The 16,773-nt window shown below is 40.9% G+C and overlaps 2 protein-coding genes across 2 annotated transcripts in view; both read right to left on the bottom strand.

The window, feature by feature from the left end:
* Positions 1–16,773, bottom strand: part of LOC135499123 (transcription initiation factor IIE subunit beta-like) — a 462,452-nt gene that overhangs the window by 175,839 nt on the left and 269,840 nt on the right. The window lies entirely within an intron of this gene.
* Positions 1,698–12,290, bottom strand: LOC135498820 (uncharacterized). Its single transcript, XM_064789285.1, has 13 exons — positions 12,202–12,290; positions 11,423–11,746; positions 10,727–10,841; positions 10,274–10,498; positions 8,573–8,707; positions 7,973–8,146; positions 7,558–7,694; positions 5,166–5,190; positions 4,644–4,825; positions 3,980–4,260; positions 3,783–3,854; positions 2,174–2,265; positions 1,698–1,810 (listed from the first exon to the last, which is right to left on the bottom strand). The coding sequence occupies exons 4-8, from the start codon at positions 10,397–10,399 to the stop codon at positions 5,166–5,168; spliced, it is 597 nt and encodes a 198-aa protein (XP_064645355.1). The 5' UTR covers positions 10,400–10,498; positions 10,727–10,841; positions 11,423–11,746; positions 12,202–12,290; the 3' UTR covers positions 1,698–1,810; positions 2,174–2,265; positions 3,783–3,854; positions 3,980–4,260; positions 4,644–4,825.

Raw genomic sequence — 16,773 nt, 5'->3', positions numbered from 1 at the left:
TGTATATATCATTTTATGGTCAGACCAGCAATTGTCAATGATCCCTGTATGGTGCACATTATGTGCATTTGTAAATACAAGGTCTAATTTGGTGTGGTAATCAGTTGTTGACTTTTGGCCCCCTATTGGCCAAACCGTAAATCGTATGACGCCACGATTCAGTCTCTGAGTAAAGGTCACCCAAGGGTATATATGTACCAAGTTTGAGTTCAATAGCCTCAGCGGTTACAAAACGTGCCACCATTGACTAACAGCGGTGCCGTCGGCGAACTTTGACCTATCTTACCTTGAAAATTAGGTCAAATCAAAAACCCGGAGGATATGTGATGTCCCATTAGTAGAAGTACCTACCATATTTTTTTCAAATTTTTCGTACCAGTAATAAGGGAGAAAACGCATTTCTTCATTTTTTACCTTTAGCCCCCTGGTGGCCAAACCGTGAAACATATGAGACCGCGTTTTGGTCTCTGAGTAGTGGTCACCAAGGGGTACATGTGTACTAAGTTTCAGTTCAGTGGCTTTGGCGGTAACAAAACGTGCCACCCATGTCTAACGACGACGGACGACGGACGACGACGACAGACGCTGCGTGATGGTAAAGGCTCACAGGTGAGCCAAAAAACCTAGCATTTTCATGATTTATGACAGGATATATTGAGCTATTTATATGGGGCTACAAATACCCCGAACCAAAGGGCTACAAATACACCTTGGTCAGAAGTGTCTCTGAAAATTTACCTGTAATAATGACAATAAATGCCGCATACAACATTCTCCACACTCAATACTGATCACCTGAACCAAGTTTCAAATACATCAATGCTCTGCAAGTGTGGAAAATTCAGACCTGTAAAAAGTTCGATCCCAACTTTTTTTGTGCATGTGTCCGATTTGTTTACTTCTTATAGCCAAAGCTCTTACATAACATGTTGCATAATTCAAAACTAATTATGTTGTGATACTCAAGAGCCACCTCTTTCATATCCATGCTTGGGTTGGCTGAATTATTCCACGGTTACCGGAATATGAATCAAAAACATTGCCAGGGGGCTACAATTAGACCTGGGCTGCAAATACCCCATTTTACCTTATATACATTTTTTTTTTACCTTAAACATGAAGACCTCAAAAATTGTAGCTACAATCAATCAGATCCAAATAATCACTCTCCTGAACTGCAGTTAATCCCTCTTCTATCTCATGATCGTCCCCATCATCACCATGCTGCTCCTGCTCTTCCCCCAAACACTGCACCCTTTCAAGGAAGTCACTGACCTCTTCCTCAGGAAGGCCAAGTTCACTAGTGGTGATGCTTTGATGATTGTTAATGACAGATGCAATAAATGTCTGCCCAGGAAATGGCAATTCCACATTGCCCTTGCATGCCTCATAGAATTCATTGTGAAGTTCTTCTTTAGAAATTGCCTTAGCAACTACCATTTCCATCTGGCCCTGTGAGAGATAGTCCGATGTTGCACAGGCCAACAAAACTTGTTGTTGCTTCCGAAAGACGCGGTCAACATTGACCATCTTCTCCAACAACAAGCACCATTCCTCAAAAACTCGGGAGTGGTGGCAAAACAAGTCAACAGCTTGTTCTTTAAGGTAGAATGGCACACTATCATTAGGACCTACAATTGGTGCTTCTTCCTGCCTAAGTAATGTCCCTTCAACGCATCTTCGTATTAAACAAGTGACTCTGGTAAACTCTCATCCATGTCCTTTGTGTTGAAGATTTCCAACATCTTCTTAATATGCCGATTGGTTCTGTTGATGTTTTTCTGCAGTTTAATTGCAATAGCCTGGCCATCTGCAATGTGAGGGGATGAAGGATTTGAGATCAATTCTATAAATTCATCTATAGATTGAAGAATGGACATTGAAATGAAAGCCAAAATTGAACCAGCTGAATTTTCATCACTCAGGACCAGGAATTCAACATGGGGTCCAAAGCTAACAATGTAAAATAACACCAAGAGTGCCATCTTTGAAATTAGATTTCCAGTCAAAGGTCATCTGGTCTTTGGGTTCATTACAACATTCAGAACGGAAGTGATTCACTGCAAACTTGCCACTGTTTATGATATAAGATAAAGAAAACAGACAATGCACTAGTTTATCGCCTCATCAACTGGTGAGCCAACAAAAAGGTTAAATGGATGTTTCTACGTACCGGCATAATTATTTCTTTACCATTTCGAGATGCAGCCCTCTCAACACTGTGTTTGTTGACAGAATGTAAGATACTGGCCTTGCTGGACAGATCTGAAATTTAAGTATATTTGCAGAGGTTACGGTTTTGCAAGTTTTGAATTACGAAACCAATTTCCACCACACTTGGTAGTTCATCTCGGTGGATGCCAGTTTTCCAATGGACTGACTTTTAATCTGATGACCTTTTACTTTGAAATATCTCATCCTTGGTGTGTTTGGCCTTGTTGATACCAGTGAGCAACTGGAGCTACAAAATAATTGACAAAATGTCATACTATGGCAAAAGGGCAAATTGCAACCAAACTTATGCACCGGACTCCACCTAACTTTTTACTGGCCCACTGATGCTATTTCCTAATAATAATGATGATGATGATGATGATAACTAGAATTCCGAAATTTGCTGGTAGCAAATTTGATAGTCCCCAGGTAGTCGTCATGTCAACCGAGTAGAAACCGAGTAACAAACTCGACTGTAGTCAAAGGAGGAAAGCGAGGAGGAAGTAGGAGGAAAGCGAGAACATTTTGCGCCGTCGTATTCCGATTTGACTGGTTAGTGGTGAAATCTGCTTTTACTTTTGCAAATTATTCGTTTTTCTAGTTCTAACGTTGTCTGAATTAAAGATGCTTTCCCAATGCTTGACTGGTCTGGCAAGAGGCATTGCCAGGAAAACGTGACGTCATTTTGGTCATTCTTCTTACCGCACGCCCTCCCTCTCCGTAAAACTTCCTGACGTGGTGTGAAGTGGGAGGGCGCACAATGGGAACCACACTGCCGCGATGTTAATAGTTCCTATTTATAGAATTCAGCGGCAGAGATTTTAAGCACGGAAAAAGTAGATTAACTCGGCTAATCTCAATGGATTTTACCCAGGAATGTTTTCAAGGCGAGAGAAACATCTGATTTAAGTACTGCGCTTATTAGATTTCATGTTCATGCCGAAGATTGGCCTAAAACGTGGACGAAAAGAGTGCATTATCGAGTGTTGGAGAGGTCACGTGATTGTACGAGACACCTGAGCGAAAACAATACTGACTCCAGCTCCCAGAGGGAGGAGCTGGAGTCATAAAAACGCATCTAAAGCATCGAAATATTCTGAGTTTTGAAAATGCGATAGTCCATGAATCGAATTGGGTTTCTTTATAATACCTCCATCGCCCCATCGCTCGACCAACTCCTGAGATTGAGAATAATGACGTCATTATGACGGGGCGGAGCTTATGCTAATGTATCAGCGTCTCGCCTCTGCGCATGTCACAGCGCATGTCAGATTGAATCGCGGCTTCGGCATGTTGGGAGAAGACGGTATCATATCTCAGCAAAAAATGCTTCAAAAAAATCGAAATACTCAGGATTTTTAAAATACTTTTGCGATAGTCCATAGATGGAATTGGGTTTGGTGGTGTAAGGGTGATTGATTTCTGGTTTATTTAGCCGTTTTGCTGGACTACCGCAATAAATGTGTTAATTTGGTGGAAGAAAATAACAGTTTCGAGAATTCCAGTGATATCAATATAGTCCCCAGACGGGATCTGGGGCCTATAATGATATTAATAATGGGTCTTACCTCGTCTCAGTCGCTGACAACTAGCAGGAATCTGTGCCTCTGCAAGCCAGAGTTCTACCTGACTTTCTGACACTAAAAGAGATAAGGATACACTGTTATTGGAACAAAATAAGTGCACAGACATGCCGTTACTATTTGTGAAAATGTGCTTCAATGTGTTTGGATTGTGTAATGGCATGCACTTGGTAAATACTCACGGTTACTCAAATAAAATGAAATTTGCATCAGCATGCATATCACTGCATCGGCAAAAACAAGGCTTCAGATGTAAGCCCAGGAAAAAGGAAATTCTCTATTACTGAATGTTATCTTTGGTTGATCATAATGATCCACAAACACAACACAAAGTCTAAACTTGAACAGACATGAATGATTAGACTGCCAGGGATGAGAAAAGATGCTTTGACCCTCTTTATCAACTTTTTTGTTGTTGACATTACATCCTCAGCTTTCGTCAGCTTTGACGCCAGATACGGACCTGGAAATTATAACAGATATATTCCAAGCACATACTTTGAATTTCAATAACATCCTTGTAGTACCTGATGGTAGATCACAGATATTTTTGGGTATTCAGAAGGATACAAAGAACACCACAAATTTTCATTTTGAGGAATCAAGTACTCAACAGTGCAATTGAAAAGCGATTGAATACTGCTACATGAAGAAGGATAAGCACATTACTTTGTCTTGTCAGTGCCAAGAAGAAGTTTATACTATCAGCTAAGCTAAAGGTCAACAGTTATGCATCCAATTAGATATAGCCTGACCACAAAACAGCCTAAAAGTTCCCATTCTGATTGAGGCTAAATGCCATCAACGCCACCTGAATACCACTCTGTGTAACTGTTTAAAACATACCGATCTTTGAGACCTTCTTGTTTGTGTAATAGATCATAGCATCAGTAAGAACATCTATCCTGTGACTGGGGGTCATTTCTTTCGTTATCTTTGAGAAACTCCGCAAAAAAGGACCACAGACATTCCAGTGTCTCACCGTCTGTTAACCCAACACCAACAACTCGCCGAGGACTGTACCTAACCTATAAAGAAATCAAAGAGCAGTGTCAGTTGAAGGTGTTGATCCAAAGCCCATTCAGTAATCAGTCTGCACATGTAAAAGAATGATAAACTCTGAAACAACACAGCTAGGGTGATGTCACTTGACTTACTCCTTCCAAAACCAAATGCAAATACAGTGGAGCGTGTGTTTGTTATGATACATGCGAAATATTACGCAACCAACCAGGATGATTTTCCATATACTGAGTGACCAAGGATGGTCACTTTCCCAAAAAATATACTTTGTGAAACAATCTACCTTAATACAAGGTAACTTGTGGCCATAGCAGTGAAATATTGGAATTGCCAGCTTCAACCTACCTAAAAGACTACCAGAACCTGAACGCTGAAAAGGACAATGATTATTTTTAGGGTAGGAAATTGTCAAACTAACATGAATGCAGACTGATCCAACCATCTCTAGCCTGTGATGGGAACACCTTTTGATTCCAAGTTAAAGAGTTGATATAATTTGCATGCAAACCTTAATGAAACGGCCAGGGGCCATTGTGCTCACCGTTAGTATTTTTAGTAGACAGTTACAGAAAGTGCTACAGTATGTAGCCAAAAATTGTTGTCTTCATTGCATTGGATACTGATGGGCAATCCCCGCCAGTAGGTTGGTTGTCAAGGTAAATGATTTGGTGAGAATGGATGAACAAGTCATATTTGCAAAAGTGATGATTTTGATTTATTAGGTCTTGACCAGCAAGTGATTTGAAAATAGAGGTGCAGTGACAATGAATGATTGATAAATCACAGTATAATCAAATGATGTTTACAGCAGTGATGAAAAAAATTTGGGATTATGCAGAAATTCTTGACATTTGTTAACAATTCTTCATGATTTCCACCAAGGAGATCACCACTTCTTTTCTACCGACTCTGTTGGTGAGCAATGTGTTGCAAATGCAGTGACCTCACTGATGTATTCACTTGTCATTTCACCTTTGCATTGGGTATCAAATGATTTGAATGACATGATCATGTAGGCCTCTCATAATTTAATGATCTGGCTGAAACTTGGCATACAAATAGTGGCTTCTTAGATGCATCATTACACAAAATTAAAACTCTTTACATTGAACAACGACAAAACGTACCAAGAACGGTAAAGTTTTCAACTTTGACCTCTGTGAACTTGAAAGGTGGGTCAAATCAAAAACCCGTAAGATATGTGATGTATCCTTGCTAGGAGTACCTACCATGAAACTTTTATCAAAAACAAATCAGTAATAAGCGAGAAATCACACGTTTTGAGTTTGGGCCCCCTGGTGGCCAAATCAATAATCAGACCGAACCAAAATTCAGTGTAAAAGGTCAACTGACCTAGGGGGTCATTTGTTCAAAGTTTCAAGTTCATAACTGTTGCGGTTGAGAAACGTGCCATAGTTACACTCAAATGGCAAATTTACGCCGTTTGACCTCTGCGACCTTAAAAAGTAGGTCAAATCCGAAAAATCGTACAACATCTGAGGTAACCTTGCTAGGGGTCCCTGCCATAAAAATTTCATCAAAAACAATTTGCTAATAAGCAGGCTATTGCACTTCTTACTTTTTCTGTTTTGGCCCCCTGGTGGCAAAGTCAAGAATCAGATTAGGCTGAAATTCAGCATCAGAGGTTATCTGATATAGGGAGTTATATGTACCAAGTTTCAAGCTCATAGCTTTGGTGGTTGAGAAACGTGCCATAGTTACACTCAAACGGCCAATTCAGGCCATTTGACCTCTGCGACCTTGAAAAGTAGATCAAATTAAAAACCCGTAAGATATATGATGTATCCTTGCTATGAGTACCTACCACAAAAGTTTTATCGAAAACAAGTCACTAATAAGCGAGATATCACACTTTTTAGATATCCACATTTGGCCCCCTGGTGGCCAAGTAGAGAATCAGATCGGACAGAAATTTAGTGTCACGGGTCATCTGACCTAGGGGGTCATGTGTACAAAGTTTTAAGTTCATAGGCCTAGCGGTTAAAAAACGTGCCACTGTTTTTGAACTAGGATACGACGGACGACGACGACGATGACGACGGACGACGGACACTGCGGTATTGTATAGACTCCCCTACGGTGAGCCAAAAATCAAGAAGCTAATTCTTATCTAAATATTGTATCGAAGAATGGGTTTTTGATCTGCGACCAGATGTATCTTCATAAAGCTTTATCAAAACACCATACAGAAAAAGGCAGCAACTGATTACTGAAATAGATGCCAGCCAAACTAGTTAGATCATTATGAATATGATAAGAAGGCCAATGCCAGGGGCATGATCTGCAACTGAATATTTACTGAAATTCTTACAGCAACTATCTGCAACAAAACAAACCCACAGCGTGTGCAGCAGGCAGCAACTTTTCAGTTTTAGTGATTGGGTTATTAAAGGTTAAAGGTTGAACAGTCAATAGGGATTGGTGTCAAAATATCTTCTTCTTCAGTGTTTGCTCTGCACTTGGAGGTGATTTTCTCCAGGGAGTATTCCTCCTCCAAGGCAGGATGATCATTTATACGTGACACTACGATTATGCGCCAATTGGATAAAGGGAAAATAGTTGCACATCGAACACTCTTTCAGCTAAACCGTACTTGAAAATCACAATGCAAAACATTTCCGAACAGTCACATGTATGACAATATTTTTGAAATATCACTTTGATACAACACATCTTAGTCATATTGACTGAGGAAAACAGCAAATCAAACCGTTACCTCTCTCCATGTTTTAGGCTAAACATAATGACGGGCACTTCATGACGACATGCCGAACCAAAAACTGCTGTCTCATCCAATTTTTCGTATCGACTATTTGTCCTCAAAGTATTTCCACCCTTGAAATTGCTGCAAGCCTGAAGATTAAAAATGCAATAACAGTACAATGGAAAACAATGGTTATCATTCAATAAATGCTAATTTTAAACCACAATGAAAATAAATGTGGCACATAAAAAAACTGCAAACTTCATAATCTATTTAACAAGTGGAATCATGAAAATGGATAAAATCAGAACATTAAGTGCCAGTAATTTATTTGAAAGCACATTGTGCGAACAAATACATTAAGAATAAGTTTCTAAGGCATTCAAAATGATGCTGACAATTAATAGGTTGATTAACACGATCTTACGTCGCCAGCATTCTTCATGCTTCCGTTATGTTTTTGAACAAACTCATCAACCTCACTCTGATTAGAAAAGAAGTGACCCGCATGCTTCGGCTCGGAAAAACTGACACCAGACGACTTTTTCCGCACAAGCCCAAAGTTACCATCCATTGAAATTATCACTGGATAATCATCTTCCTGCAGTAAAAAAAAAACAAAAACATACTTTATCAAAATTGGACACTAAAATGATTTAGTCAAACAGACACAATATTTTTTATAAACACTTCTTGCAATCACAATCCTACACTTAGAAACAAGTTGTTACCCTAAATTCCCATCAGCAAAGGTCAGCAAAGGCCCATAGTGACACTCCAGGACAAGTCAAGTTCTTGTCATTTCTGTTGAATATCTTTTGTCTGCAGCCAATTTTGTTCAGGTGGGCCACCAGAACATATTCAATCTTTGACCAATAAACATGCCCCCATTATGGAGTCTTTAAAGGACCACCATTGGAATCATTACCACGTTGTTGGCTGAAGAGTCAACCTCAACTCCACAGTAGCAGTAACAGTGCATATACACAATGGACATCAAATAATAATGATTATCAGATAGTCTTACCATTGGACAAGCAGGACATACTGTTCCATCACCAAAATCAGGGCAGACATCACGGAGATAGTCACACTGGTATATGAAAGCCCTGTATTCCTCGAAGCTTTCATTTATCAGGACTCTGTAGATATTCTGGATTGCCTGTGAATTTAGAGAAATTTGAATAAAGATCAGCACTGGATATGCATCCGCCCAAGTCTGGTTTAAAGCCATAAAGGGGGATACAAAAGATTCGTTTTATTAAAATTAAAAGATTACTTTTGGCTCCAAGCCTCCAAAATTCAATCAGGCAAAAATAGTAAATTTCACAGCAGCGATTTCAATTTTATTAAATCTTATTGGAGGGACAAACAATAAACACTGTAGATAACAACTAGGGGTGGTCGCACAACAACGTTTCTGAGTCAGTGAGACATTGAGATACTATACAATACATGTATTCGAAGTAAACAATATCAATGCGATACATTGGTTTCTGTCAATTGGGGTCCACTTAGTTTTTATTAATTCCCTGGCCTTAGTCTTAGAGTCTCAGTGTAACCAATCTTTCTTTTTAGCTCACCTCTTAGCAGAGGTGAGCTTATCCCATACCGTGGCGTCCGTCGTCCGTCGTCGTCGTCGTCGTCGTCGTCGTCCGTCGTCCGTTAGCAGGGCACGTTTCGTAACTGTTAGAGCTATTGAGTTGAAACTTGGTACACATGTACCCTTATGTAATGACACTTGGGAGACCAAGTTTCGGTCCGATTCGTTTCATGGTTTGGCCACCAGGGGGCCAAACGTTAAAAGTGAAAATATGCAATATCTCCCTTAATAGTAGTCGGGAAATTTTGAAAAAAATATGGTAGGTACTTCTAGCAAAGGTGCATCATATATCCTCCGGGTTTTTGATTTGACCTCCTTTTCAAGGTCACAGAGGTCAAATGGTGTAAATTGGCCGTTAGGATGTGACGATGGCACGTTTCTAAACTGCAATGACTATTGATACCAAATTTGGTACACATTTACCCCTTAGTCAGCTGATCTCAGGGACCGAAGTTTGGTCCAATATGATTCACCACTTGACCACCAGGGGGCAAAATCCAAAAGCCTTAAAAATGTGATTATTCCTTAACTTCTTGCCCGATTGCCACCAATTTGATATCATGGGTACATCTAACCACCATACAGTATATGTCACACAGGTTTTTAATTTGACCTTCTTGTCAAGGTCACAGAGGTCATATGGCGTAAATTCGCCGTCAGGCCGTAACTATGGCACGTTTCTTCACTGCAATGACTATTGATCACAAATTAAGTACACATGTACCCCTTGGTCAGGTGATCTCAGGTATCGAAGTTTGGTGCGATCTGATTTGCCGTTTGGCCTCCAGGGAGGGGGCCAAATCCTAAATTCTTCAAAATGCCATTATTCCTAGTAATGACTTGCCCGATTGGCACCAATTTTATATCATAGGTACATCTAATTCTAACAACCATTCAATGTGTCACCCGGGTCTTCTTTGATTTGACCTACTTTTCAAGGTCACAGAGGTCGAATGTACTGTATTGGCCATTTTGGGGAAATTGTAATTGCTTGGACCTACATCAAACCTAACACTACATGACACAAGACCATGCTCTTTATCCATCTTTCCTCCAAATGAGGTGAGCACAATGGCCCTGGCCATTTCATTTTAAATTCATGACAAAGACATACAACCCACTTACCGGGTCTTCAAAATGAACATAAGGACTGTATAAGTGCTTGAACGCTTCACAGAGGTCCATGACAGGAATTGTTCCTTGAAGATATATTACCCGCCGCAAATCCATGAAGTGGAAATGAAAACACATGCATGGTTTCTTTGGAGGCGAAGGCCACAGGTGATGACGTATCAGGGTAACAGACTGGTTCACAGAGGCAAAACCGGAAATTCAATCGATGATATCGTCCTGAAACAAAATGAGATAAGTCGAGATGAATGGAAGAATAAGTTACAAACTAAAAGCAGTCATTAGGCTTTTTTGGTTCTCTTCACAGGCTTGTTGCTACAGTACAAACAGCATTATGCATTAATGAAAACAATGAAAGAAGTTGGTTTCTTCAAAAATGGGAATAAAAGAGCTAAGGTACAACAAGTATTTAAGATTGTATCTAAGAGAGAAATTTTCAATGCAAACCTTTATCATCAACAATGACCAGGGGCCGTATAAATGCTGTAGAGCAGGAATGGGTATGTCTCCGGACAACTTTTTCACAACTACCCCTGGGTACAAATGAATTCCAAGTTCGAGCCTGCATAGAAAATGATTCAGATTAGAGGGTGATATATCAACCAAGCAAATCTGTGCATACCCAAATTGATTTATACATGAATGGACTAATCATCGTCCAGGGCTTTCACTATACGCTCCACAACTTGCTGTCCTGGGGATGGAAATTCACCAAGCAAGGGGGGCAAATGCCTTAATGGCCTCCCTTTTTACCTGAAAACTTTTTTGGTTTTTTATCGTCTCCTTTGTAAGGCCATCATGAAATCCAACTAAAGAATATTTGATCACCAGTTGGGGTTTTTCTTTCACTGCAAAAACTATTCTCTTCTAAATACATTGTATTTACATCCTACATGCATTATTGATCGACCAGTTTTGCCCTCAACTTGAAAATAATACTGTAACAGCCATATAGCTGTTTCAGCAAAACTGAAGCATTGAGATTTGGCATAACAACAATACATTTCTGAAAGAATTGATTGAATTGTTTTGGTGTCCCGAAACACAATCACTGAAACTGAAATGTACGATACAAATACGTAGTTATCTGACATGCAGCAAAAAAGTTGCATTATGTCACAAAACACAGTATTAGACACTGACCTGCCATTTGTATGGTTGGTGAAACAATGTGTGTTTATGCACTTCTTCAACACAGCTGCCGCAAAGAAAGAAGCCAACATAACAGTCATCACATCGATACACGGATAACAATCGAACACTGCACGCTCCACAGTTCATACCAGGAACAAGCGACTCTTGGAAACTGGTGAACATTCCATCATGAATAGCATTCCAGTTCTCAAGCTGAGAAACTTTTTCTTGACCGTATCTGCTTCTTTTCTTTGGCTGTGCAGTGCCCTCATTGTGACGAATCGAAGGAATTACTAACGAGAACGACTGGATGTTAGTTCCAAAACTTTGTTTCTGCAAAATAAAATATAATACAAAAATAAGTTCACTTTGTCATTGAATAAGCAATTCCCATAACACATGGTCCGACAGGTGCTGCCACCTTCACAAAGATGGACAATCTACGAGGTCACCAGAGAAGTCTCACATGGCACATTATGACTTTCAATCATGAAAAGTCCATAGTGCCCAACCAAGATCAGTACAAACAGTTTACCAGCTACCAGCATGCATTAAAATATAACGGGAACTCACAAATATTACCCGAATATTACAAAAGAGACTTCGCCCTGGAACCAGTATCCAAGAATAGGCCTAATGTATCAATACACGCATCAGCGTGCAACCTGACCGAGACAAATCTAAATGATATCGATAGCCATCACTTTCAAGTGTGTTTCATGAGCCCTTTACTCAATATTGACCAACATGATAGGGCAAGGGGGATTCTTATACATTTTATCTTATACCTGGAGCTGCTCTCATCCAGTTTCTCACACATAGAAAGGTCAAAACCCTCCAACGAAAGAAGAAGACAAATCCGCGAGGACCCTCTGAATCTAGTGATGTACCAGAGATGCAAGCGCGCGAAATACAAATGACGAAGTACCAGAATAAAGAGCGCCTTAATTAAAGTAATGATAAATGCGTGAAAAATACTGTGTTTCAGAACACTCATCAACTACAGTAGAACAACATTTATTTTGAAATCAGTGAAGCTAGAGCTAAAACAAAATCAGGGAGAGGGATGAGATGATATGATAGGCAATTAAGTATATCATCAAGGAGAGTTTCAATCAGAAAAAATTATTCATGGATGGGTCGTTAAGTTTCATTTGAAAATTGCCAGGATACAGATTCAAAATACATGGATATTTGTTTAGTGAAACATGCGAATGATAGGTATCTCGAGAGGACTCAATGTTTGTATACTGGAGTGGAATATCCAACAAAGAATTGAAACCTGGTCAAAAATCATATATTAGAGTGTCGGCAATCAATTTTTTAGTAGAATATGATTATCATGGGTGGAGTAGTCGGAGAATTTTTTTTTCTTTTTGAATTCCAGTGAATGGAAAAAACAGCCTAGTTTAAGAATAGAAAGAACAAATGCCCCCTCTTGTCAAGCAAATTACCTGTATGTTCAATGTCAAGAAGATTCCCTTCTGGTTCATATGATGTTGTAGGACAGGGCTGCACATTGTCAGCACTGTTGTCAATACCAGGAATTACCATATGGGGTGCAGGAAATGGTACCTCAACTTGGTTATACTTTCCGTCTTCTGGGGTAAAGATAAAGTATCTTATTTTCCTTGGCCTGACCATTTCCTGAAGGAAAAAGCCATTCTTATCCTTTGGAATTAATTCCAGACAAACAAAAACATACGAGAGAACAATTTTATTTGATTATAGCTGATATATTAGTACATAGATCAGTAGCTTAGTGGCAAGAGCAGAGGCTCATAATAAGGATGTTACATAGTGCAACTTTTGGATTGAGACCACCACTGTTTCTTCATTTACATTCCATCGGTAAGACAATCACAATTATACCGACTTGCCGCTTTCTACCAAGGAGCATAAACGGTGCCAGGCCAATGTTTTCCCAAAGAAAGATGTTCAGCAACCACCCCAATCCTGGAGCACACATCACACCAGTGTCTTCGGAGGTGGAATCCAATGATGTCTGTCAGTCGGAAGATAAAATAGAATGCAGTGCATGCACTGCCATGCAGCATATACCGGTATATAGCTTCTACTTCCACTCCAGCAGCTTTTGCGATCACCACTACTGCAGTTAACCGCAGGCCACGTAAAAAAGACATTATGTATGGCTAAGGCCTATGCGGCCTGCCCTGGCTGTCTATCAATCATGCTATGGCACTGCCACTGTTGTGGCCAATCCCATACAATGGGCGTACCATCATGGCAATGTCCAAAGTCTGCTTCTTACGGATTAAGATGTGTTCTGCTTGAGGTCATATGACTTGGCCAGTTTCGGCAATTTTTTCGAAAAGCCCTATGCCCATGGCCATGTGGCAATGGGAATGCACACGACGATGAATGCATGCACTTTGTACACACAGCTGGCTCTGAAAGCATGCGCCGACACGACACACGGAGGCCAACGCTACATACATAACAAGAGATCAGTATCGAAAAAGATTTCTTCTTACCTACTGCAAATGCTTAATAATCTATAACTGTTGATCCGTGATGATCAGAGCGAGGGCATGGTCGATCACGGAGGGATGAAGAACATTGATTTGCTGGTTACATCAGCTCCCCCATGTACGGATGCGTATTAGTGCCAAGTAAAAAAAAAGTTTTGGTATTAATGAAGAATGTTTTTAAATTACGTACGTACTGGATAGTATCACGTAATAACGCGATAATTCGCACTATTGCGTACGTACGTGATACTAACGCGTAATTACGAGATAACTACCACGTTATTACGCGATAACTAACGCGTAATTACGAGATAACTAACGCGTTATTACGCGATAACTAACACGCTATTACGCGATAACTAACACGTAATTACGCGATAACTAACACGTAATTACGAGATGATTAACACGTTATTACACGATAACTAACACGTAATAACGCGATAATTCACGCTACTGCGTACGTACGTGATACTAACGCGTAATTACGAGATAACTATCACGTTATTACGCGATAACTAACGCGTAATTACGAGATAACTTACGCGTTATTACGCGATAACTAACACGTTATTACGCGATAACTATCACGTTATTACGAGAAAACTATCACGTAATTATCACATAGTTATCTCGTAATTACGCATTAGTATCATGTACGTACGCGATAGCGCGAATTATCGCGTTATTACGTGATACTCACTCGTACGTACGTGATAAAAAAAATTTTTTTTTTCATTTATGCCAGAATTTTTTTTTTCACTTGGCACTAATACGCTTCCGTACCCATGCGATTGGCATTGTATGTCAATCAGTGGAGTCAATCAGCAGAGCCGGCAAATGACGTAATCTCGCGAGACTAGTGTTCTGTAACTAACTGACGAGGGCGAGGCCAATTCCCGGACTAAAATAAGAACATTTTACTGCTGCATTCGAAACAGAGATGGACTTAATGTCAAAAAAATTTCTTCAAAACGAATTGCTTTGTAATATTTTGCGACCTACTTTTAAGCGTACGTTCGTTGATTCCGTATGTAGTGGGCAGGTCTGCCCAAAATAATGCAAATACATCACTTATCAGATTTAAATCCCGCCAAAAAAATAGAAAATCAAGATATTCAAGAAATTCTTGAAAAATGATGGCAGTACAATTATTGGCACAATTATTATTGAGCATACAGCTGCACCAGCGCGTGGATGGAGAGAATACCGAAACGAGGGCGGAGGATCGGAGCCAAATCGTTGACAGCGGTAACAGAGAGACATAACCACACAACCTGCGCTGGGGAGATTGGAAAACACGTTGTTATTGTCGTCCTTATGGGTCTATGCCTGCGGGTCCCGCTGTAGGTCAGAAAGAGAGCCCCTCTTGGACAGTCATGACTCGTCTGGATTTTAAAACAGGCTTCACTCATCTTCAGCTTAAAAGAGATAGGGGACGGGAGGGGGAGACGACAGGACTATTTCTGGGACTGCTTTTATACTTATTCACAGACACGTTTGTGGCACCAGAACACTTCCACCCGCATCTACAGCCTCATTGCGGAGGGTACGTCAGACATACGATCAGGATGGTGATCCGGTCTCCATGGCCCGGTCTGTCTGATGACACAAAATAAGGGTTGGGGTGAGGAAAAAACCCATCGAACCCGGATGAGTGGAGCGTTCCATCTGTTACAGGATAACATTTGATTATTGCCGCCACTAAACAATTGGGCGTGGCCGGCAGCGTCAGGCCAACAATGTCTGCAACACACTGGGCAGGGGCAGGGGCAGGGTTAATCAGCTCAACGACGCTACGTAACGTTTCCTACCCTCGCTTGATATGGATCTCGCGAGACTAGAGTGGGGCAGGGACAGGGGCAGGGGCAGGGGTAAAAAACTAATTTCATATTCCAGGTTGAAAACAGGGCCGTATTTACTAGATGGGGTGGGGGGTGTATAGTACCCCCAGGTATATGGCCCGGCTTAACCCGCCGTCCATGAGGGAATTCCTTTATGGCCCAGTGGTTAGCGCGTTGGCCCCAGAGTGGAAGTTAAGCAACGTTGAGCGCGGTCAACCTTTGGATCGGTGACCGGCGCGTACAATATATCTGGCAGACCTTCCCACGCGATGCGAGCTCTGGATTTGTAGTTCGGTACTGAGACGCATGAAGCGCTAAGTAGGATCGAGGACGATCCATCTCTGTCCGAAGTGGGGGAATGATGTATAGTACCCCCAGGTATATGGCCCGGCTTAACCCGCCGTCCATGAGGGAATTCCTTTATGGCCCAGTGGCTGGCGCGATGGAAGTTAAGCAACGCTGAGCGCGGTCAACCTTTGGATCGGTGACCGGCGCGTACAATATAGGGAGGGGGGGGGGTTGACCTCAGGCATGGCCGACCGAGAAACGTGTTTGTCCTGAATATTAATGACTTTGTCTTGGTGTCTCAACCACTCCAAGAGATCATGCCCTTGTCCCATGACAAAAATATGACAAAAAATACGGACTCGAATGATGGGAGGACCACGCATCGCCCAGTGGCCCACCATGCAATCAATAAAAATCATGACGAGATAATGGCGAGACGGTTTAAGAGCTAACAACATATCTCCGCGGCCGAGATATTTGCAGGCGCATACATTCATGTAGTGAAGCATCGTTAACAAGCGCTCAACAAAATATCTTGGGATATGAAGATACGTATCCTGAGCGCTTCATACGGGGAGACGAACCCTAACAGAAAATGCTTCGTTACGATTAACATCTCCTGAATCAGGTGTCAAAACAGTGACCATTCCAAGAGACCCTAGAAAAAAACATGTTCGTTTTAGGGACCTAGAAGTTCAGGATTTTTCTATCTGCCCATAGGCCTTTCACCAACAAA

The sequence above is a fragment of the Lineus longissimus genome, chromosome 14 (assembly GCF_910592395.1).
Source record: "Lineus longissimus chromosome 14, tnLinLong1.2, whole genome shotgun sequence".
NCBI lineage: Eukaryota > Metazoa > Nemertea > Pilidiophora > Heteronemertea > Lineidae > Lineus > Lineus longissimus.
The sequence above is the reverse complement of the archived record's forward strand: the minus strand, read 5'-3'. Positions and strand labels throughout refer to the sequence as shown.

Bases quoted from the DNA above. Each gene is read 5' to 3' on its own strand.
- LOC135498820 (XM_064789285.1), bottom strand. From the start codon at position 10,399: ATGTGTTTTCATTTCCACTTCATGGATTTGCGGCGGGTAATATATCTT. The intron at 8,147-8,572 runs GTAAGACTATCT...TTTTTACTGCAG, and splicing joins TATGTCCTGCTTGTCCAATG to GAAGATGATTATCCAGTGAT. The intron at 5,191-7,557 runs GTAACGGTTTGA...TGTCCTTTTCAG, and splicing joins AGCCTAAAACATGGAGAGAG to CGTTCAGGTTCTGGTAGTCT.